The 23579-nt window shown below is 38.4% G+C and overlaps 1 protein-coding gene across 4 annotated transcripts in view; it reads left to right on the forward strand.

Annotated features, from left to right (window-relative positions):
• Positions 1 to 23579, forward strand: part of CRIM1 (cysteine rich transmembrane BMP regulator 1) — a 201307-nt gene that overhangs the window by 130696 nt on the left and 47032 nt on the right. For all 4 annotated transcript variants that reach the window (XM_010373245.2, XM_010373263.2, XM_010373271.2 and 1 more), the window contains one exon: positions 19248 to 19376. In XM_010373245.2, coding sequence (XP_010371547.1) covers positions 19248 to 19376 — 129 coding nt within the window. The remainder of the gene's footprint in view (positions 1 to 19247; positions 19377 to 23579) is intronic.

Consider the following 23579-nt stretch of genomic DNA (forward strand, 5'->3'; position numbering starts at 1 on the left):
ATGGCTGTGGCTTTGCAATTCCTGTAGTGCTGTTATTTATTTTGTGGTTACCTGCATTTGCTACCTCTCTTCTTGTTCAGTGGAGGGAAGCCTGAGGCATCCTGGACTAGTTTTTCTGTCCTGACTCCTATTCCAGCTCATTTCTTCCATTCTGGGTAGATTCTCTGCATACTTAACTCATGTCAGTCTTTAATCTTGTGTCCATGTCTGTTAGTGCAGACAAGGGTTTGAATATTTATACAGACATTTCTAATAGAGGGTATCCAGCATTAAGAAGTACATTTGCATAGTAAAATGAACTAATGTGGGTGAAAAATTAATTCGTGTTGAAGATGGATCTTTCTAGAATTTCTAAAAGCAGGTACTGAAAAATGGACTTATCTTTCCAGAAAGTCAGTTAAGTAGACTAAGTCTTTTAAGTACAAAGAAATCTTGTGCTTCCACCGAAATGTTAATAAACTCAGACTCCAGAGTTTGTCTGCCTAGCTTCATCAGCCTCTGAGGGGCTAGACTTGTTAAAGACCTTAAAAATCATATAAAAGTTTAACCTTGAGGACTCGTTCTGTTGACATCACTGATTCCTTCATCATTACTATACTCAGAGTGCAGCTGCCACGCTCCAAAACTTTATAGCTTCCAGATGACCAGTTTTGTGGAAGTCACCCACCCCTTCATGTATATATACTCCTCCCATTCCCTAAAGGCAGCATTTCAGTGCTGGAAAAAAAGAGCATGTAGAAATACATATAATGGTCATATAGTCGGCTTTACAGGAAAGGGTGCCTTACTGAAGCAGATGAAGATAAGAATATCTGTCCCCAAGAATTAGGGACAATCTATTGTCAACTTGAAATATTTAATTACGAATATTTGGGACACACTGTAAGGAAAATGAAAAGCATAAATTCATAATCCAGTAAACATTAGCCTTTTAATCTCATGGGTCTTGTGTCATAAATTCAAAATAAAACTTTAAAAACTTGTTGAAGAATAAAAGAGCCTTTCCTCTGGAAGTAAATGAAAGGAAGGCTGATCCTTTTGCACCCATCTTTTGCATTCATCAGCATATCCATCACGAAGAGTGGAGAAGGAAGGCAGTTGGTGAACAGGTAAATATATATATAACACATTTATTACCATTTTCTTAGCACACATTGATGTTTGGGTAAGGAGTGAATCTTGGTATAGTCACTTAGAATTTGGTATCTGCAACATCTGCATGGAGTTGTAATCTAATCATCTACTGTTTGAAAAAAGTTAGTTTTGGTGAGCCATTAATTTCAAAAAATTAAGAACCTCTTGGAATTCAGATATGACACTGGACACAAAGATAAGAGATAACCTTTAACTTTGAAGAACCTATTTAGGCTGAGTTTTAAACCAGGAGAAAGGGAATATCCCCGTTGAGGTATGGTGGGGTAAGTGCATCACATTTGTACCCAGTCTCATTTAACCTTCACAGCCACACTGCTGAAGCCTTTATTACCCATTTTGGAGATGAAGACATTCAGGTTTAGAGTAATTTAGATCATTTCCCCCAAGGGTGTAGTTGCCATTGTGTGGCTGAGTGAGGATCAACTGAAGTCTGTCAGGTTCAGCTCCATTTGTGCTTGCTTCCCCTGCCCCACTCAGCATCCCAGCCTGACTCATGCCCTGCTTCTAGTGTCCTCACCCATCTCTACTCACCGTTGGCTTTTGGTTCTGTTGAGGAGTGATGGCAGTCAATGGGGACAAGGGAGGAAATCATTTGCAGTTTGAAGACTACTCCAGGTATTTTGAGTGTGGTCGTCCACCTACTGTCTCCTCGCAGTTTGAAGACCTCAGGGGAAAGATGCCTTTGAGATGCATCCCTGAATTCACTTCTAGAGCCTCAGGTCTGAGCAGCCCCCTCCACCTCAACAGAGCTCAGCACCCTTGTCATTTCAGCTGTAAAGTTCTGCTGGTCTTTTTTCCTCTCTGTCTCTTTCATGCTCTGGCTCTCATCTCTCATCAAACCTTTCAGAAGATTCCATTTTCTGGTTCTCAGAAATAATTTATCTTGCTTTTCTTGTTTTTGTTTTTAACTTAGTTGAGTAGTGAGTTTCATATGAATGTATTTACTCTCCAATAACGCTTTCATTTTAAGATGTATTAATAATAGGAACACAGATTTTTTTAGTATAGGATTAAAAAACAGTGCACAGCTTAAGATAATGAAACTAAAGGGTTATTTATGGCTACTAATAATAAACTTACAAAATAACACAAGGTGAATGGATCTTACTGCTTAGTTTATAGTCCAAGAAAGTCTCTGGGATCATTTGAAGACATTTTTTCTCAGCAGTCATTCAATATCATACTTAAATATAGTTTCAAATGATTTCAGAGTAGCAAAAGGATTGTATGAAATTAGAAAAAGTGCAAGGTGTTAATGTGCAATAAATAAGCAATCACCCAGAAATAGAGGAAAACCAGAAACACTGGTATTTACCTAGTTTATACACACAATACATTCCTCTGTGCACAGTTGCATAACCAGTGTTGGCCCTTACCCTATTAGCTACAGTCTCTAGGTACATAGTCAGAGTATGAAATTAGATGAAGGGACCCCACACAAGGATTGTGGTTTTAGATTCTAAGTAAACTAACAGCATCACTAAATACAGCGTGTTAGGACCTCCAAGGAGGAAGAACCTTATTGTGGCTGTTGTTATTGGAGACACATACCTTCCAAATGACAAGATAATGTGCTTTTTGGTTACTCCCAGAGGACTAGGGACGTGAACCTGGGGTCCTTAAAGACTAGGCTGTTACTTGACAGCTGACTTGATTCACAAGTACCTAAGTGCTTTTTAAATTGGCACTTAAGTACTCTCATGATGAATTCTTAGCAAGTTATTGTCAACACCCAATTCAGGTATACAGATAAGCCTTTCCAGTCTGTAGCTGATTATATTCTCACATTTTGCCTTGTTGGCTTTTCTCTACATCTCTTGTTTATCGATCTCATTATTTGTATTTTCTGACCCCTGTAAAGAGCTAGGGTGGAAACATGTGGAATAGCATATAAAGTTTTCAGTTGAAGGGTATACATAGAAAACATGGCCTTAATCTCCTTAAAAACTAAAAGCAAAAAAGAGATGGGACAGCAGAATTAGGTCTTCATCTGTGTCTGGCACCATTGGACCACTGTTATTTGTAACCCTTAATGACAGTAGCTAACATTTCATACTATTGTTATATGTCAGGTTTAACTACTTTAAGAGGAGCAACTAATTTGAGATCCTCACAGCATCCCTTTGGTATGGGTGCTGGCATCCCAGTTTACCATCAGAGAAAGTTCAGAGGCCATGTAATTTGCCCAGGGTCATAAAGCTCATAACTGACAGCACAGTGTGTCCCCAGGACCAGACCCTGCACCCTGAATGGACACTGCCTCTGTGCTGCAGTGCATTACACCCTGAAAGAGGCTCCATGCCCATGTAAAGAAAGAATTTGGCATATTCTTTTGAATCCTAAAACAACATCTGATACTTAAGTAGATGCTCAAAAATTTTTAATGAGTAAATAATAAGTGAGGGCAGTGAGGAGGAAAGAAAGACTGGAGCAGGAAGTCCCAACCAGACCCTTCTTGCAGATCTTCTTTTTAGTTGAGTGAGGGAGGAGGCCCTGATACAGGGTTACCTTAACCAGATCGTCAAAAGCTGATGGCCATGGGACCCCTGATCTACCAGCTGAAGGAAGAATAATGTCAGGGTACTTATCACTGAAAAGACATTTTGAGAACATAAGTAAGAGTGTTGTGGAAGTGTGTGACATGAGGTGGACCAAGTAAGAGTGTTGTGGAAGTGTGTGACATGAGGTGGGCCCATATGTCTACAGGCCAGTTGGACCAATTTCCTGCACTGACAGTTCACCCTTCTGGAGGGCTCAGCTCTGGGCTCCATCCCTGTGGCAGCTTCATGGGCCTTCTAAGACTGATGTGTACTCTGTGGTTTGTTCTCTCCCAGTTCAGCCCCTGAAGTCCAGAATCACAGAGTTTAAGTGGGGCTACCGAGACACTCTAAGGCTAATGCTCGCTGCTACGTTAATGTACTGTTTTTAAGATTGCATGGTGTAGGTACCACTGCATTTCAGTTACTTACACGGACAAGGATTTTTTTTAATCATCATTAGGTATTGAGAATAATTTGCTAATTTTTTTTCCAATGATACCAAGTATAAATGCTGCCGAAAGTGATTCTTAATATCAGAGGGATCCTGAGAACAGGTTGCCATTTCCATTAGAAATCTATTTTGCAACTGAAGGTAAAATAAGGTATTGGGGAGGGAAGTTTTGGCTATGTGACATCTATAACATCCCCATGATTACTCAATAAGAAAATCCAAGAGATGTGGACAGGTGTGTGGCCAGCTTAGCTGTGACACCTGATGCAAGAGATTAGAGCTTCATGGGGACTTTGAAGTCTTGATGTCAGACCTGATCTGACCTCTCATCTTGGGCTGCGGCTGGACCCGACCCAGGTGACCACTGTGACCTGAGTGTTCTTCAGGCCTCCTTATGTGCACCGTCTCCTGCAGGGAGGAACTGATGATTTTGATGACCTTAGGGATTTTGAAGCCAACACCAGAGTATCACTTTGCAAGAACTAGGAACAACTTAGGTAATATTTTAAAAGGTAGCATTCAGAATTATACTCAGGTTGCCAGTAAATAAATTCCATGCTCGAGGTTGGGCAAATGGGTAGTTTCCCCTCTACTATTTCTGTCTGTCTGAAAACAAAGCAAAATCCATGTTCTATCTCTGACAGGAAGTCAAAGAGTTATTTGTAGATTGTTAAAGCTGGATGAGAGGTATATCAGAGTCCATAGTATTCAGTATTTTTTAAGTTTTCTTCTTAATAAAAAGTTAAAATTGCTATTTGCAGACATATTATCAGATACCCAGCTGAGTTTCAGGCCTAATAATTCTGCTAACCTGGACTTAACTCTTGAAGTAGAGGATAAATAAGAGATTCACTGTGCATGGATTCTTTCTAACTTTGGGTTTAGGATGGAATGTGGTTGAACCAAAAAATCAACTATCTTTCTTCCTGCCACCTGGCTTTCTTGGATCTCTGACTTAGGGAATCCTGGTCCTACTTGGGATAGTGTTGAAGATTGAATGTCAGGCATGTCTTGACCTGTGTGGATTTAGTAAGCCACTTCAGTCTCAGCTCACCCAATATTGTAAGTTGTACTCATCTAAAAGGCTGGAGTTCTGTGAGCTGTCAAACGTACTGTCGTCTTCTTCATCAATCCCAAATTTATAGAAGCACTATATTCTCTCCCTGAAGGCTGATGACATAGCTTGAATCAAGCTGTCCTTCTAATGAGATTTCCACTGGGCTGCCAGAAAAGTCTGTACCAGGCACATATCTGGGTGGGAATTCTTTGAAACTAGAAAAAATGTTTCCAGCCCTGCCCATAATGCTTCCTCACTGAACAGTATCTCAAATGATTAAGCTACTGCTTTTGTGGCACGGAGTCAAACATAGTTTGGCTGACCCGGAGAGGCAGTGAAGTCAGAGATGCCATAGGGTCACATGTTATTAACATTCTGGTACATAACAGGGATCAAAACTCAGTTTATGGGTGGTATTGCTTCAGTGCCATATACTATGCTATTATTAGTAAGCCAAGAATAATAAAATATTCGTAATAGCCTAAAGACTGTTAGGCATGTGTTTTATCCTTTAACTCTAAATGTCCTGGAGACTGGTTCCATAAATGGAAATTAAAATATAACACAGTCTATTTTTTGCTTGTCCAAATAAGGTCATATGTTGGGTTACCAATGCGTAGCAAATGACCATTTGTTAACCTAGGTCTTTAACATAAACATCAGAAATTTTCAGTGATGAATATTGTCATATTTTGATTTTTATTTGATCATTTAAAATATCTTTAGATATTTAAAATAAAACTAGAATATAGGTAAAATGAATGTAAAAGACATTCATATCCGGCCTTAATATGTCACTTTCAAGATTTTGTGATTTTTCACAGCTATATAGAAATACGTACATTATAGGAGTGGCTTTCTTTACATGTTAGATCCACCACTTACATTAATAGTTAAACAAGTATAGAAATAAATGTTGTAGAAATAAATAGAGAAGAAATGGTTATTCTTATACCTAGAAGTTCTGCTGCTGGTTCTCCAAGTCCAGCATGTCTTTGCTTGTGTCAGTAATGCCTTGTACTTTGTACTTGATTTTGAGTAAGGCTGCCATACTGAACCAAGTTTTATAAATAAAAATGAAGGTTGGTCTTATACTCTGAATTTGTTAGATGACCAAACTGATCAATGCCTTAAATGTTCAGAATTGTTGAGAGCTAATTCTGAAACACATGATTAGAAATTCCTCTGCCCCAGAGTTCAGTGGTAAGTATTTCCCTATTGAAGTGGCGTGCGAGGGGGTGGGTTGCCCTTTATTTCCTCTGCCGTCTACTTCCCATACCTAAAAGGGTGTTATTGCTGGGAGTCTCATAATTTTCCTACTAAGACAATAATTGCATCTAATAGATCAGACTTGGGCCTGCTAATTTTCATCTAATCAACAGAGGCAGGAAAACATAGTCTGGAATGCTAACTATGTGAATGAAAAATATTTAGTCATTCTTGAAATGATAGGAATGTTTTTCCAACAAGCTTAAATAAACACAATCTCTTTTGAGACTGTGCTAAACTTTTTTTGGATGAGACAACTCTTAGGCAACCAAACAGAAGTTAATGAAGGTTATTAAGAGACATGCCCTTCAGAAAAGGCTTGCAGACTTTAAAAAGAAAAGATTCCATCTTCTTTATGCTGCAGCCATTGATAAATAGCAGGATTGGTTTCCTTTTAGCTTTTGTCTACCCAGTAGAATTTAACATTTTAATTAGTAATCATACTGCCCAACGTTTAAAAGATACCATTTTACCTAACATGGCTATATTAGACCATCATCTTATTTTAAAATCCTTATCTCCTCCTACTGTTTGCCTCAGTTCCAAGGAATTGATTGGACTCAACACCCTTGTATTTAAAGCACCTGATTACACTTTCCTATGAAGCATGTTTGTTTATTCCCACCAATACAAGGTCCCACCAGATAATAAAATTATTTTTAAACATACTAAAATGTACGTATTCAAGTGAAATGTTTTTCCTTTCAGAAGTTATATGGGAAAAAATGTATACTTACTCCAAGAATACAGTCATTCAGAGTGTTTTTGGTGCCTCTCTTTTGAAACTGACTTTAGAGATCATAGAACATCCTTTTGAATATCCTCAGCTTTGTAAACCCTTGACTTTGAAGATTTGTTAAACTCTAGGAAATAGCCAAAGTCATTTATGTTGAAGTCTGGTTTAAAAAAAAAAAAAGAAAGAAATGGTGGCCGATGTAGCTGAGTAAAACTCTTTAGAGGAAGCAAAACGTGACAGTAAAATAAAGGCACTTTGTCTTCTATGACATAGTAATTTGCTCTGAGAACAACTATGAAGAGGTTTCAAATAGAATTTTAACATGAACAGCATTTTGGCATAAGAATATAGCCTCTAAAAGTGAGTACTTTTATCAAGAACACTTATTTGTAAGTATAACTCCTGGTGTGTTTATTAAAAAAAAACCAGTTCCCCTCCTACATAGTATTTTTATGACTTCTAGGGACTAGAGGCATATATTAAAATGGTCATATACTGTATTACAATGTTTTTCTGAAATTGCAGGTGTTCTATTCCAACTTTTTTTTCAAATAGACTAAAATAATTTGCCTATAGAAACAGCTCAAAATAGATGGTGATTCTAATACAATTTATTTTTAGTATTTTAGTTATCTAATACCACTTCTAATTATACCAGACTGTTTCCTGGTATAGTCTTAAGTATATCTTATAAAAACAAAATGATTTCACATTGCTTAATATATGAGGGTTAGCACTGAAGATAGTGAAAAATCCAGTGAGCCACTGTTAAAGCCCCTATTAGAACTTTTCTGTGCTATATCTATCTGATTATTGAAGATACAGTGTCACACAAGCATATAAAACATCTGTTGCAATACCACTTTAAAATCGTAGGATAGATTGAAAGAAGGGGAATGTCCATTAAAGAACGCCTCTTGCATTTGTGTGTGTCTCCCCATCGCAGGTGGCTGATGAGGTGGTAGGAGTAGCATCATATCCACCTATCAGCCACCTGCCAGGGGACTCAGCAGTGCCAGATCTTAGTCCAGGGGTCATACCATCAGTTTAATCTAAATTTGACATGGGATGAGCAATACGGGACATTTAGCATGTTTCTGAAATTTGCTGGAAAGCATGCATTTTGTTTTACAGTATTTTGAGTTTAAGTTGATTAGTAGTTTGACCAAATTTTTACTTACCATTTATATCTACAGAACTGTTTACACCTCAGTGGAATTTAACTTTCACATCTGAGAGATTAGCTGAATTTATCTGGTTTGTTTGAAACACAGCCCAATTCAGGTATATGGACCATTTGAGATCACAGAATTTAATGCTGGCTGCCAATAAAAAGGTGCAATCCAGGGCTCCAGCTCTTACTTTGCAGCAGCATAGTGAAACACAACTAAGAATCCTCAAGATCCTAAGGCCAAGTACTTGATCCTTGTGGACCCCGCAAATCATGTAACTTTCACATTGGCTGCTGGAGCAAACCGAGAATTGATTTGCAAGCCACCACTCAACTAGCACCAGAACTCAAAGCATGGATTCTGTGTGCTTACCTCATCCCTGCCCGCAGCTTACTCTTTTCTACCTAAAATTTACCTGGATCCCCATTTCCTTACTTTAAAAAAGTATTCATGATATAATTTGAGACTTGCCTTGAATCTATTATGTAATCTAATGAGGTATATTTGTATGCTTCTTTATGTATATTCAGTGCCTATCCTTTGCCTGTGCCTTTGTGCCTTGCATGGTAGTCGAATCCCCTTAGTTTGCCTATCGGTAGGAAGACATGTTGTTTTTCACTTTAATTGAACAGCTATTGCCCTGCATGTCAGCTCACTTTTAAAACAATTCAGGGAGTCTCTATTTGTTAGGGAAGCTATAATATGTTTGGAGATAATAAGCTATCCACTTGGGATGACCTCACGCCTTGCAAACTGAGAGGGTCGGCAAGCTCAGATCTTTTCAAAGCCATAAATCTCTCATCCTTTCTGGGAATCAAGTTTTTTAAAGATTCCATGGAGATTTTATGTCAGACGAATTCCACAGGGGGGTGCTTCACAGTCCTGTGACAGAGATACTACGAACACAGCTCATTGCTTGAGAAGCCTCTACATTTCTTGTTATGAAAGTACTGGTTGAACTTTCTCTTATTGTTGACATATGTTTGAGATCCCTGACTTCCTAACACTGAGATTTGCTCATTAAAGACAGTTTTTATAAATAGGTCTTCTGTATCTTTCAACTTGAGAGTGGCAGAAACACTGGCAAAGATAAAAAGGAGTATAAATGATACTGTGATGAGTTTGCCCTTGTCCCTAAAGATCTAGCAAGGACCCCATCATGAGAGAGGAAGAACGGGGGCCAGGCACACAGAGTCATTGTTTCAACCCACATTGGATTAGCTGATTACTAAGAGATTTCTGTTCTCTTGGAGACATCATAGACATAGTCAAAATGTAGAACAATGATATCAGACTGCTACTCAGCAAATGTGAAAGGCGCAACTGGCTGGTCACTAACATGCTCCAAAGCTTACCAGACCATATGAAAAGACAGCACAGACCCACCCACCATCTCACATGCTTTTCATGTTATCAGTGGAGATAGAAAATGATGCTTAAGTTACAATAGGCAGGGTTCAGAATGCCGAACCAATTGCCATACCATTTATCAGCTGAGCATTTCAGGTCTGTGAAAGGGCTAATAATTCATTAATTAGCCATTACCTGAGACCAGTTATAGCTCTGAGCAGACAAGATCAGCATGACGTCAATAATTACAACAACAAGTAATGTTGTAGTCTTTTCTTGACAATCTTGTTTGAGCATTATAGGAATATTGTAAGGTAGAAATAATGAGTATTCCCATTTTCTAGAAGCCTGGAGAGGTCCATCATAACCTGTTAGCCTAATGAGAGAGCAGAGACTCAAGCTATGTTTTCTGACTCCAAATCCATGACCTTGGCATTGCTTCCCAGTGACCCCCTTCGTGAGAAGACGGGGGATGAGGAAAATCAGATGGTGAATATCAAAGTACTTGATCATTGTGGCTTAGATTCAAAAGCCAGTCTCTCTCCTGGCCTCATCCCCATTGCTGAGACCCAGTTACTGTTATTCTGAACTCTGTGGCCCAGCCTTTGATCCCAGGTTCTTCTCATGAGCCTCTGACTGGAATTTTGACCTTGCTGTTTGACTTCTGGGAGAGCTGGATCTGTTTTCTGCTTCCACTTGTTCATTCCTGCATCCTCCCACCTAGGGACATTACTCAACTCAAGAGCCCTGACCCACTCTCCCATCCTGTCAAGCTTGACCTCTGCCCATTCTTGTTCATATCCGTCCAAATTCTAGGCCCCAGGCCCTAACCATTGGCACTTAAGCCCCCACTGAGTAAATGAGCTCCTCAGCCTCCATCAGTCTGCCAGGCACCAGGATACCATCACCAGCACGTGTGCATTCTGCTCTGCACTCTTCCTTTTCTTTCTCTGATTCTCGTCAGTGTCTAATTAACTCGGTTGTCAGTTTGCCAGGCAGTCAGCAAAAGTGCCCATAACTTCACGCAGTAGAAGATGATCTCCTGAGTTGAATGACTGCCTAGCTGTTTTCAGGATTATTTTAATAACCCTTTTTATTTGGCATCATCAAGGAGTAGGGTAGTTCCAGAAGTGAATTCTCCAGGTAATTAAAATTTGGGATGTCAGATCTTACATGAAGAATTTTGATGTGAGGCCTTCTATAATACTTTGTGTACTTTTGTGCCTTCTTAAGCCAAAGATACAGATCATATTTTAACCCATCTCAGGAAACCGAATGTCATCACTGAGTAATCTCATTTTGGGCAGATTTGGGGATTTGCACTCTATTTTCACTATTATTAAGTGTGTCAGGTTTACAGCAGCCTTCAGATCTGGCTTTCTGCTTCAGTGGAGCTCATTTATTGTGTACCTCCTATGTGCAAAAGACTGCCATAGTGATGTGGACCCTAAGGAACTTACTGTCTAATCTTCTAAAAGTTAGAAAATTAAGAGATACAGCCTCTTAGGACAATTTTGAATGGAAGCTCTTCTTTGCCAAATAATGTACACAGACTTTAGGTGCTTAGATGTCTTTGTGCCTTTTTGTTCATTCATTGAGCAGTTCTATGGACCAAACTGTGCTAGGTGCTGAGGTTATAAACAGTAAATGAAGTATTGTCCCTAACGTGCAGACCCTTCCTCCCTGGTTTTCAACCATTTCCCAGAAGGCTAGGTTCCAGTTACCAAAATTCTGACCACCTGACCCACCCTGTACGAGTTGAAAATAGCTACCTAAATGTGCACACACACAAACCCGCATACCTATTAATATAACACATTATTTCCAGTTAAAGTCTACCAAAATATAATTCCTGTGAACATTAGCAATAAAAAGAATAAGCATAAAATGTAAGACAAGTATAAAAGATCTAGATTCTTGGAATCCAGTGATAATTTTGTGAGCTGTCTCAAGCTGGATTCCTGGAAAAAGATACCCCACTCTATATTTTAAAAAAAAATTTAATTTGTCTTTTGTGTTCTTTTAATAATCTCAATAATACTATCATCTTTTCCTATTAAATATGGTTTTGGTAAAGGAAGAAAAATATTAATATGTTTAACAGCCAAGATTCCTTGGGAAAAGCATACAAAATTAATAAATAGGTCTAAAATAAATATATGGTTGCTTCCCTTTCTGATCACAAAATAATACAAATCTTGGGAACATTTGCACACTATTCATTTTAAAATAAAATAAACTGCTCTGAGATAAATACTTCAGAAATTACAAGGATGTAGGTGTTGTTATGAGAAATGTACAAAGGGAAAAAGGATAACCAAATGTGTAGTGGCTAAAAGAATTTGAAAACTCCAACCGTAAGAGACTTTTTTCCATGACTTAATGAGGCTTTCTTAAGTACACATTCAAACGCCACGGAAATTCCCACTTCCAGATTAGGGAATTTTTATATCTTCAATTATTTTTTTCTTATTGTCTGCTTTAGTAGCGTTTTCCCTCTAGCTTCATTTGGGAAAATTTCATCTTCACTGTACTTTTCTTCCCAAGATGCAATTATGTTGACAGTTTGGTGATTTATTTGAAAGGTGTTCTGACCAGTTATGGCTCACATTTGAAAAGCATCTGTGTTAGCAGCATGACATACGAAAATACAGCAAAACAGACGAGCTTTGATGCTGTCTTGGCCAGCCTTATCTCCAGTTTTATGGCCCCGGCTAGGAGACCTGATATATTTAGCCATTGAACTGCCATGTAAAGTCAGTGACATTTTGGAATTTTCCTACTCATTGGATATTCACATTGCTTAACCAAGTTCAGCCCCCTCCAACCCCCCAATCTCTGCCCAAAATAAAAAAATAAAACTACCTTAAGAAAGAGTGCCTGAAGTAAATCTGAAAAGAAAGCGTAATTGTTCATTTTTGTCTCTCATAATCAAATAAGCAGGCTTGGGAATTTACAGAGAAGAGCTATGTAAAATATGCAAAGCATTATTAAAGCCCAAAAGAAGTAATAAGAGAAACGAGAGACAGATAGGAATAGTTAGCTTCATTTATCTTATTACTTCTACTTGAATTTTTTTTTCACTTATGAAGAAATGTAAGAATGTATCTGTCTTTAAAAAGTACTTTTTCTGTAATCCCAGCACTTTGGGAGGCTGAGGTAGGAAGATTGCTTGAGGTCAGGAGTTCGAGACCAGACTGGGCAACATAGTGAGACCTCATCTCAAAAGAAGAAGAAGAAAAATAAATAAAAATGAAAAAAAAAAAAAAGCATTTTTTTCTGGAAATTTGCATACAAAGAGGTTTTTCCAGAAAGACTTTTCTTAGTGTGTGGGGGTGTGTGTGTGTGAATGCATAGGAACGGAGGGTGCTGGCAGACAGCTGCTCTCCACAGCCAGGCCTACAGTTCACCAGAGGACAACACAGTGAGGCAGCAGTCCTACAGACAATCCGAATCTAGAAACAGAGTTAATTACCCTCCTGACAAAACAGTGCTACACACAAACCCAACAGGGATGGCTATGTATCCCTCCACAGTTGTACATTTACAGAGTCACCCACCCATAGTCAAGAGCTGCTAAATGGTTGTCAGCTTTCCCAGGGCTGCTAATCAGAAAGAGTGCTTCATACATTTCTCAATGGAGATAATTAATATTATTTATGAGAGAGAACTAGCTCATAGTAATCTATCTAAGAACCTTGTATGGATTAATTCAAAACCAGAAGTTCAGTGGAGTAACACAGATTAGACAGCAAGTTAAAAGCATCTATTAACATTGTCATTTAAACTACATGTACCTGAAATATAAAAACTAACTATTATATTGTTTCAGAAGTGAATATGCCTAATTATACATTTAGAAATAACAGAAGGTCAAAATATGTTCATTTTTTATTGTTCTCCCAGAGTTGTTGAACTATATAATGTGAGGATAAGACTGATCTAAGAACTTTATACTAGCGTCTTAAAAGGCTGAATTTGAGTTTCAGCTTCTTACTTCCTTGGCCACTTTTTGAAGAATTTCTCATAAAATAAAATAACAAAAGGCAAGAAAGTAGAGAGCTTAGATTTGCTTAACACATTTATAACACCTGAATAACTGAATATATATTTATGGTCTAGTACCGTGGCCTTGAAGTTAGATTCATGATTTTCATTTTAACTTTATATTTTTAATCAAATTAATTGTGATCCCCGTAGCTTAATTTCACCATTGAGTAGATAAAATTGCTCCTAGGAAATATGTGAACATCAATATAAAATACTGATGGTGTTTTTCAATAACTTAGTGTCTGAAGCTCTGTAATTTGTAAAAAATACTAACATTTTCCTGGAAATACTTTTACTGACAAGACATCTATTAGGCTTTTTAGGATATGAAAGAAGTAACCCTAAATTTTTAATAAATGTAAAATGAAGAATCAGCATGTGTTTGTTTATGTTATTGCATGTTATAAGATACTTTCTGTCAAAATTTTCTTCTCTTAAGACTTGGGATAAGAATTGGTGGCTGAGCATCTGCACTCCTGACAATCCCAAGGGTTCTTTTAAAAATAGCTCTTCTGGACAGTGTAAGGTGCCTGGAGGGTCTCTAAAAATTGTTCAAGAAAACAGCAGGTTGAGGAGAGTAATGTTTCCCACTCAGATGCTGAGTAGGAAACAAGCAAACCGGATGTAGACATAACAAACACCCATTTTTGTTCTTTATTGCTTCTAGGCTCAAACTATTTCTAGAATTCTTCTCCACAAGGAAGCTGTTCGAGGGTTCCCTTTAGAAATAGTAGTAGCCAAAGACAGTGAATTCCTGCTGTTTCAAGCCTTCTTCCTTTGGAGGACATTAAGGTATTTCTTTAATTCCTCAGCTGATTCAATACAAGATGAGATAGAATTTCAGGGTGATCCTATAAACAGTACTTCACTGAATTTCCCCTCTCCAAAACCCCACTTTTATGCAAGCATTTCATCATTCTCCTAAATCTAAGACCATTTATCTCCTCTGAAAGAGGCCTACTAACACATACCTACCCAGCCAGTTTAAAGGGGGACAGTTTTCTTTGCTCCAAGCAACAAATATCACATACAGGGATGCATCAGTGCCTCCAGAAATCTTAGCAGGACCTCTGTTCAATTGAACTTTGTTTACCAAACACGTCAAAGATAGGGGATCACCATCATCCTTCTAGAAAGGCATGTACTCTCTGACACACAATTTCAGTGCCATACCCCATGTAATATAGGAGCACAGATGTGTAGTAGTTAAATGAGAATCTTCTGGTCTGCAGACCAAAACCTGACAGGTATTTTCCATATTCAAAGCACTGTTGCATAGACTAGAGAAAAGTCTGGGATAATAACAATTCCTGATGAACAAATTTCAGGATGCTCTAACTTTTAGACAAGCAGAATGTATGTTTCACATACTTTGCTGACACTCCCTCCAGCTTCTTTATTTTTTTTTTGGATGAGAAACAGTCATACGGAGATACCATGATTCTAGATTCTTTAAAATCACCTCTTCTCCCACCAGGCACTCTCTTGGATAAAAGCTGTGTTAAGAATCTGACCAGCGGCCGGGCGCGGTGGCTCAAGCCTGTAATCCCAGCACTTTGGGAGGCCGAGACGGGCGGATCACGAGGTCAGGAGATCGAGACCATCCTGGCTAACATGGTGAAACCCCGTCTCTACTAAAAATACAAAAAACTAGCCGGGCGACGTGGCGGGCGCCTGTAGTCCCAGCTACTTGGGAGGCTTAGCCAGGAGAATGGCGCGAACCCGGGAGGCGGAGCTTGCAGTGAGCTGAGATCCGGCCCCTGCACTCCAGCCTGGGCGGCAGAGCGAGACTCCGTCTCAAAAAAAAAAAAAAAAAAAAAAAAAGAATCTGACCAGCTCTTGGTCATTATTCTTTAAGAACCATAAATATAATATTGATTTGAAATGCCTTAATTCAGGACGGTGTCAAATATGTCTCACTTTGGAGTTAATTATTTAGCATAAGAAATTGAATCTCAGTTGTTTCGTGTCACTTGTTTCTCAAAAAATCACCCTGATATTAGTAGTAGGACCAGTTCTGATATTATATAATAATATATTGGACTGGAAGCAAACTCTCAAATATGTTTAACAATAATATAAGATTTTTTTTCTAGATAATTTATAAATAGGTAGATAATCTATATACTTACAGGTCATATTTTTGTTGTAATGTTGTTCTCACAGAAATCTAACTACTCTGGATATGGCCTCATATGATAGGAAACCAAGCACTAAAATGTTGGGAGAATGATGAAAGGCAGTAGACTGTAATATATGACTTCAATTGAAATGCCAGGAGATAACTAATTGCCTGCAAATGTGTTTATTACAACTCAACGGTTACTCCAATGACATAGGATATTAGCAGTAAGGACCCAAGAAACATGTGTTACCACCCGGAAAAAACCTTTAAAATTTGTTCCAGTTTGTATCTGAGTAGGAAAATGAGATGTATTTGTTAAATGTAATAAAATGAAATGCCAAGTGTTAAAATGTCTTTTTAAGAAAACCTAGACTTCTAGCTGTATTTAACATATCACAATGACTATTGTTGTGTTCAGCCTAATCTATCGAGGGGAAATTGAATGGTTCTAAAGTAAATTGAAAGTTTTCATGAATAAAAGATTTTGTTGTGTTTTTCTGTGTTTAATGTTAAATATTGAGGGTGTAAAAATTTGAAATGGCTATGCCTCCCCATTTCTTTCATCTAATATAGGTCATAAGTGAATGGGAAAATACTAATTTTAGAGGCACAAAATGATTTTTTGCTTCTTGCATGCTACAGCATTGAGGCTTGGAAGGTATCCCATAGGACTTGTTTTACCTGAAATATTTAACACACATATTGTAACACCAGCACATACTGAACGACCCTTTCTTGCAATTTTATTTGTTCAAGTGAACAAAACCTGTTGTGCTGAATATTTTAGGAAAACATTGAACATATTTCCTGTCCTGGAGAAATGTGTGTTACATGTACATCTGTGACTGTGTACGTAACTGTTGAAGCCATTTGGATAGATTGGCTTCTATGACTGATAGGGGGCTGCCCAAGTCAGCATTGTGGTTCTGATCCTCAAACAACCCAGTCCATTTGTTCCTTTCACTTTCTAGCCACAGATCACAACCTTAATCTCATGTTAATCATAATATATTTAAAAAAAAAAAAAAAAAACAGCACATACATCACTATTGAGAGCAAATATCATTCAGGGGTAGAAGATCATCTTTGTAAAAGTTAGACAATGGATTCTCTAAATAAATCCCTAAAATTCACTGCTGCTAAAATTCCATACTATCCTATGATGATTACACATTTTTCAGGGTCAGTTTAATCTTCTTCAATATATACTTTTTCATAGTATATTTTCTGAAGGCAAAAGTTTCTCATAAATTTCACATCTTAAATGTAAGTAAAGAATAGAAGATTTTGGTATGCGTAGATATACTTAAGACACTTCTTTACCCATAAGCTGTCTGGGAAAGCAGTGTGCATAGAGTTCAGAATTCTTCCCTCAACTTTGGCCTAATCACTCCAGAACATAGAAGTCCTTTCTCACTGGGATAACCTGTGGTGGGTTTACTTAAACCTGACACTTGCCTTCCGCTGTCTCTCATTTTTGTGGTTAGAGTAATTTTGACAAAACATTGGCAGTCTTGGGACTGAAGATTGGAATAGAATCATTATTTGGGGTAGCTAATAAAAGTGGTGATAAAAGAAAGACTAATAGGTTTGAGAACTGAAGATGTTTGCAGTAAATTTTAAGAGAATGAAGGGGAGCAGCAATACTGTGTCTAACTCAGGACGTCTTAAAATAACTAAACTTTAGTTACTTTTTGATGTTTACAGTTATCAGAAAGAATACCTTGGTTATTGAAGGACATTAGAAACTATAGCAGTGAAAAGTTTATATAAAAATTTTAGTAGGATGCTGTTCTTTGTAATAAGAATAGAGAATGTGCTATACTCACTTTATACATATTTTTACTGGGAGAATGCTGATCTAAGCATCTGTTTAGTAACTCATCATTGCCTACTACCTGTGAAGAGTTGAATCTCTGTCCCCTTTTAGTAGATGGATAAAAATTTAGAACTCTTGATCTCAGCAGTGGCAGCTAAAACACTTATTTTGATCTCTCTTCCCTGGTAACAGGAGATGAAACTTGAGAAGACAGTGTGGACTAATGGATAGAGTGATGGACAGGAGGTTAGGAACCTCTGTTCTGTTCTATTCCCAGCCTGCTACTGAGTTGCTGTGTAAACTTAGATAAGCCAGTTACCCCCTCAGCACCTCATATTTTCCATCTGTGAAAATGTAGGTAGAGACATTCTGTACTCAGCTCTTTCACAAAGATATTGTGAGCAACAACTTACTTTGAAGACGTTAGTATATTTTGGTTGAAAAATGTTGCATAAGTTGGTCAGTGCCTCTGTTTCCTTTGGCAACACCGTTCTCACAACCTGGCATTATATAAACTGTCCCTTATTGATGCGTTGAGAAACAGGTACCATTACAGCAGATTTTGTGTCGCATAGAAGCTGAGAGTGTGACTGGAGTCAGACTGCTTAGACTTGAATCTTGGGTCCACCACAAACTAATGCTGTAACCATGGGCAAGTCAGTGTGCTAGATTTCCTCATCTGTAAATTGAGGATAATAATAGCACCCACCTCACTGGAATATGGTAAAGCTGGAAGGCATTTATGAACAGCACTTTAAACCTTATATAAACACATAATATGCTTTATGAAAGTATATGTAGTTACTGTTATTACCCAAAGCAGTTCTTCATTAATGTGGCAGGTAAGGTAAAGCGTCGCCTCTGGTCTGGCTTTGTTTCGTGCCCTATTCCCAGCATGGCTGCCCACTCTTTCTCCTGAAGGCGTGTATCTCCCTCTGCCACTCCCACAAGTCTCTGGGCCCTGACGATAAGTGTGTAGTTATCTATCATATCATCTGTCATAAGTGAGGGAGTGTCACATAAAAGATAAAAGAAATCCAGGTGTTTTAAACTAGTCTCAAAAACTGATTTGTTAATTTGGAAAAAAATAGTAACAGATTTCGGAAGTATTACAGAATGGGAGTGAGATAATTGATAGTTGACAGCTGTATCCTGATTATTATAAAAAACCGGAAAACATCAGGAAGAAATAGAAGAGCAGTTAACAATTTAAATGGAGTTCATTTTAACCTCTCTTGTCTGCTTCCAGTAGTGGTGACCATCAGAGAAGAATTGTGTGAAGGTACCAAAAACTGCATGAACTGCTCAAACACAAAGAAGTAGTGTTCACATTTTCAAAAATCTGAACACAAATATATCTGTTTCAGGGGTTAAAGATATTACTAGAGCATAAAAGTGTAGGATTTGATGACAACTGTTGATTCGATTTTTGTAACATTATGGTGTGGAATTTCAAAATTTGAATAGCATCTAAAAGGTAATCATATGTTTCATTGATTATTTTTTTCTCTATTTATTATTAGAACCAACCATCATCACAGTTGATCCACCTGCATGTGGGGAGTTATCAAACTGCACTCTGACAGGGAAGGACTGCATTAATGGTTTCAAACGCGATCACAATGGTTGTCGGACCTGTCAGTGCATAAACAGTGAGTAGACAGAAAACTGTATGTTTTTTCTGAGGCCTAATATGATATTGTCAAAGCATATTATGTAATTGAATATCTTTTTCACTCCTGTTCAGACATTCCCTTGACAACCTGAAAAAAGGGGGAAAAAAGTTGTTTTTAACACAAACAAATACATAATCATTTGGGAGAAAGGAGCTGCTTCTTTATTGTGGTTTTTGTCTCTGTTTCCTTGATGTCCAGCTGCATTAGGAGTGCCACCTGGAATGACTTTGGAGTGCATCCTTCCAGCCACCCAGAAGGCTCTCCCTTTAGTACACTCACCAGGTCATCCAGTGACAAGGAGGTCACCCACACATACAGTGTCACATTCCACATATGACAGCCATAATCCTTAGACTGTGCTTCACTTTGTTGACCCCAGCTCTGGCTCCATGTAGATTCCAATCATGTGTCTAGGCCCTGCCCTTTAGAGTACAGAAGACTATATTGCGTTTCTTCCAGAAAAAATAAAATAATACATACACACACACCCCCCCCATATATGTTAAAACCATTTTCAATTCCCCTAATTCTTCTGCCAGGATAAACATCCTCATTCCCCTTGACCACTCCTCGGGTGACAAGTTTCTAGAACTTTCTTGATCTTTTCCATCCTTTGACACACAATATGTCATTATCTTTACATAAAACGTGGCCCACAAAAAAGATACTCCAAAATGGGCAGGCATGATGGCTCACGCCTATAATTTCAGCACTTTGGGAGGCTAAGGCGGGCAGATCACTGGAGCTCAGGAGTTCAAGACCAGCCTGAACGACATGGCGAGATCCCTGTCTCTACCAAAAATACAAAAAAAAAGCTAGGCATGGTGGTGTGCACCAGTGGTCCCAGCTACTCAGGAGGTTGAGGTGGGAGGATCGCTTGAGCCTGGTGGGACAAAGGTCACAGTGAGCTGAGAGCGCATTACTGTACTCCAGCTTGGATGACAGCACAAGATACTGTCTCAAAAAGAAAAAGGTACTCCAAAATTTGGTCTGCTGAGTACAGTGCTACTGTGTGGCCTAAGTTTGCATTAGCTCCTTGAATTGCACTTCATTGGCTGATACTGAAGTTGTAAGTAGCTAAAAACACTAGGAAGTTTTTTACATCACCTGCTGTTAGGTGGTTCTTATCTGTTCTATAATAGAATGTTGGATTTTTTTTTTTTTTTTTTTTTTTTTTTTTTTTTAGTGATAATATATACCCAGCCAAATATAACAATAAATTATCCTAATCGCCTTAAACCGTTTTCTAACTAGTTGGGATATTTTTAAGTTTTGACAATGTGATCTTATACTTTATGCCTCCCAGCTTATATTAAATAAGCACAGCTTACATGTCCTTATCTAAATCACTGAATTAAAATAAACTGCACAGAACCAAGGACAAAGACCTGCAGAATGATGCTGAACATAGCTGATCACTCCTTGAGTAGAGTTATTTAGCTGACAACATATATCTCCACAAGAAATCTTGAAAAACACTTGGCCCATATCTTGTCTGAAGTCAAAATATATTACAAAATACATCAGGGCATTCCTTTGCTGGAAACCCTATTTTTAAAATGAGCTGAAGTTATAGGGGCCTGGCTTGTTTTTCCAGACTCTGTACTGGCTCCTGGTAGTCAGTGCTTTATTCCTCTAAATGTCACAAATCATATATTTAACAATGATTTCTGAAGAATTTTCAGTTGTGAGTGTCAAGTTGTGTAGTTTTTAGAACATTTTGTCCCTTTTGAATTGACATTCTATTTTCTTAAATCTCTTTCCATTCTCTTCGATCTCTCTCAAACATAGTAGTGGTTCTGTAATAAGCAGGCTTTGGTCCTGTGGGTATAATTACCATGGCTCAGAGGCTTGGACTTAACATAGACACATGCTCACTTTCTGATTTATCAATTATCTCAGCCTTTAACATACCACTTAACCTTAATCATTTGTCACTTTTATGAAAATATTTTTTGAAGAAGATACAAAATAGGAGTTAAGCCATTCTACTTCCTCAGTTTACATGTGACCATCACACTATCTGCAGTGGCATTAGTGCTAAAACTGAGTTTATAAAACGCTTTTTGGCCAGGCATGGTGGCTCACGCCTGTAATCCCAGCACTTTGGGAGGCTAAGGTGGATGGATTGCTTGATCTCAGGAGTTTGAAACCAGCCTGGGCAACATGGCAAAACCCCATCTCTATAACAACAGCAACAACAACAAATACAAAAGCTAGCCAGGCATGATAGCGAGGGCCTGTAGTTCCAGCTACTCAAGAGTCTAAGGTGGGGAGATCTGTTGAGCTTGGGAAGTCGAGGCTGCAGCTAGCTGTGATTGTGCCACTGCACTCCAGCCTGAGTGACAGAGCAAGACCCTGTTTCAAAAACCAACAACAACAAAAACTCTTGTTAAACTTGTCGTTACTGCCATCTTTAAATTTCCTATAAGGCTCTATCCATTTCGGGGTGTCCTGACTTCCTACACCTAATTCTCTTTAGGGAAGGGTGAGTCCCTGTTGCCTTTTATACCTCTCTTTAGAAAGCCAAGGTCACGGAGTTGCCTTGGCAGCCCAGGTTTTCTCAAATGGCCAACCTTGTTTTTTGAACAAGATAACTAGTAATTGTCATGAAGTGTTTATATTTTAATCCTTCTAATGCCCCTTCCATTAAGAAAGCTACGTCTTTCTTAACATGGGATCATATATATTCATTTTTTCTGAGTTTTAGAAGAGTCTAAAAACACAGATTTCATTGTGTCCAGTCACCTCACCTACACTCGCACCTGGATTTTGCTATTGTGAAATCTTGGCTACTTGGTCATGCTTATCTCAGACTTCGGTCACTTCACACGGAATCTTTCATCATTATATTCAAAGAAGCAGTTTCCCTCGACTGCCTTTAAAGGAAGTCAAAATATGTCCCTTGGCAAATAGTCACTGGCAAATAGTCATTTGGCAAGTTGAGACTATAAGGAAGATGCATATTTATCCTATCTTTAGGTTAGTGTTTTATTTGGCATTTTAAAAGGAACATCAGTGTGTGCTACCTGAGTGCACCTCCAATTCATTCACACTTAGGAAGAAATACGTACAGGAGGAGACCGTTGCATTTTGTATCAATAAATTTATTATTTGCAAATTTTACCCATTTGTAGAGATAGCTGGTCTTTCTTCCTTCCTTCCTTTCTTCACCTAATATAAACAGAGCATCTGCCACGTTCTAGGTAGCATACTAGGTATTAAGGCCACAAAGATGACTAAAATGCAAGACCTTCCCTAAGGAAAAATGTCTCCTATAGCATAAACACTCATGAAAGATCACTACTTTAAGCCAAAGTCTGTAACTTACAAATGTAAATTCTTTTAATAGGAAACTTTGGTCCTTCAGCAGAACCCAGGCTTATGTTCACACCAGAGTAGAGAAAGAACTGCCCATCTCCCAGGGCTCTACTTGGTGCTCAGCAGATACTGGCTCAGTGAATAAAAAGGAAACCTTCAGGATCAGAGATGCCTTTGGATATCATTCTTGCCTGAGGTCTCCCTTTGAGATCTTGCTATTCTAATAATATATCCATCTCATTTTGGATTCTTCTTGACATGAGTTAGTCTTGTCATCTCGCTCACTGCCCCACCGTATACCTAAAGGCTTACTTCAACGCTAATTGGAATTTTTCAGTTTGTCCTGTACAGAAGTCTAGACATATAGCATTCTGCTGTCACCTCCCCCATTCCTATTAGCAATCCAAGTTATTTGGCAACTTTGGAAGCCACACCTTTGGGATGTGAGTCAAATCAAACCAAATTTCCTGATCCTGGGTTTTGTCAGATTCTTATGATCGTATGCAACTCTCCTCTCAGGCTCTGCACAGCAGCTTTTGTGTGGCACAGAAGCTGAAAGTGTGACTGGAGTCAGACTGCCTGGGTTTGAATCTTGGGTCCACCACAAATTATGCTGACTTGCACATGGGTAATAAAGGCAAATTGCTTTACTTCTTTGGGACTCTGTGTCCACATATGTGAAGGGCAAATAATAGTACCAAACTCATGGCTCATTTCGAGGACTAAATGAATGAATGAATGCAAAGCTAACCCTTTGGCTGGCATATGGCTGTTGTTTCCCCTGCACTGTAACTATTTTATGGCATCTTTTTCTGAGTCAGCCCAAGCTAGCTGACATGGAAAGCCCCAGCGTCCCCG

The sequence above is a fragment of the Rhinopithecus roxellana genome, chromosome 17 (assembly GCF_007565055.1).
Source record: "Rhinopithecus roxellana isolate Shanxi Qingling chromosome 17, ASM756505v1, whole genome shotgun sequence".
NCBI classification, from domain to species: domain Eukaryota; kingdom Metazoa; phylum Chordata; class Mammalia; order Primates; family Cercopithecidae; genus Rhinopithecus; species Rhinopithecus roxellana.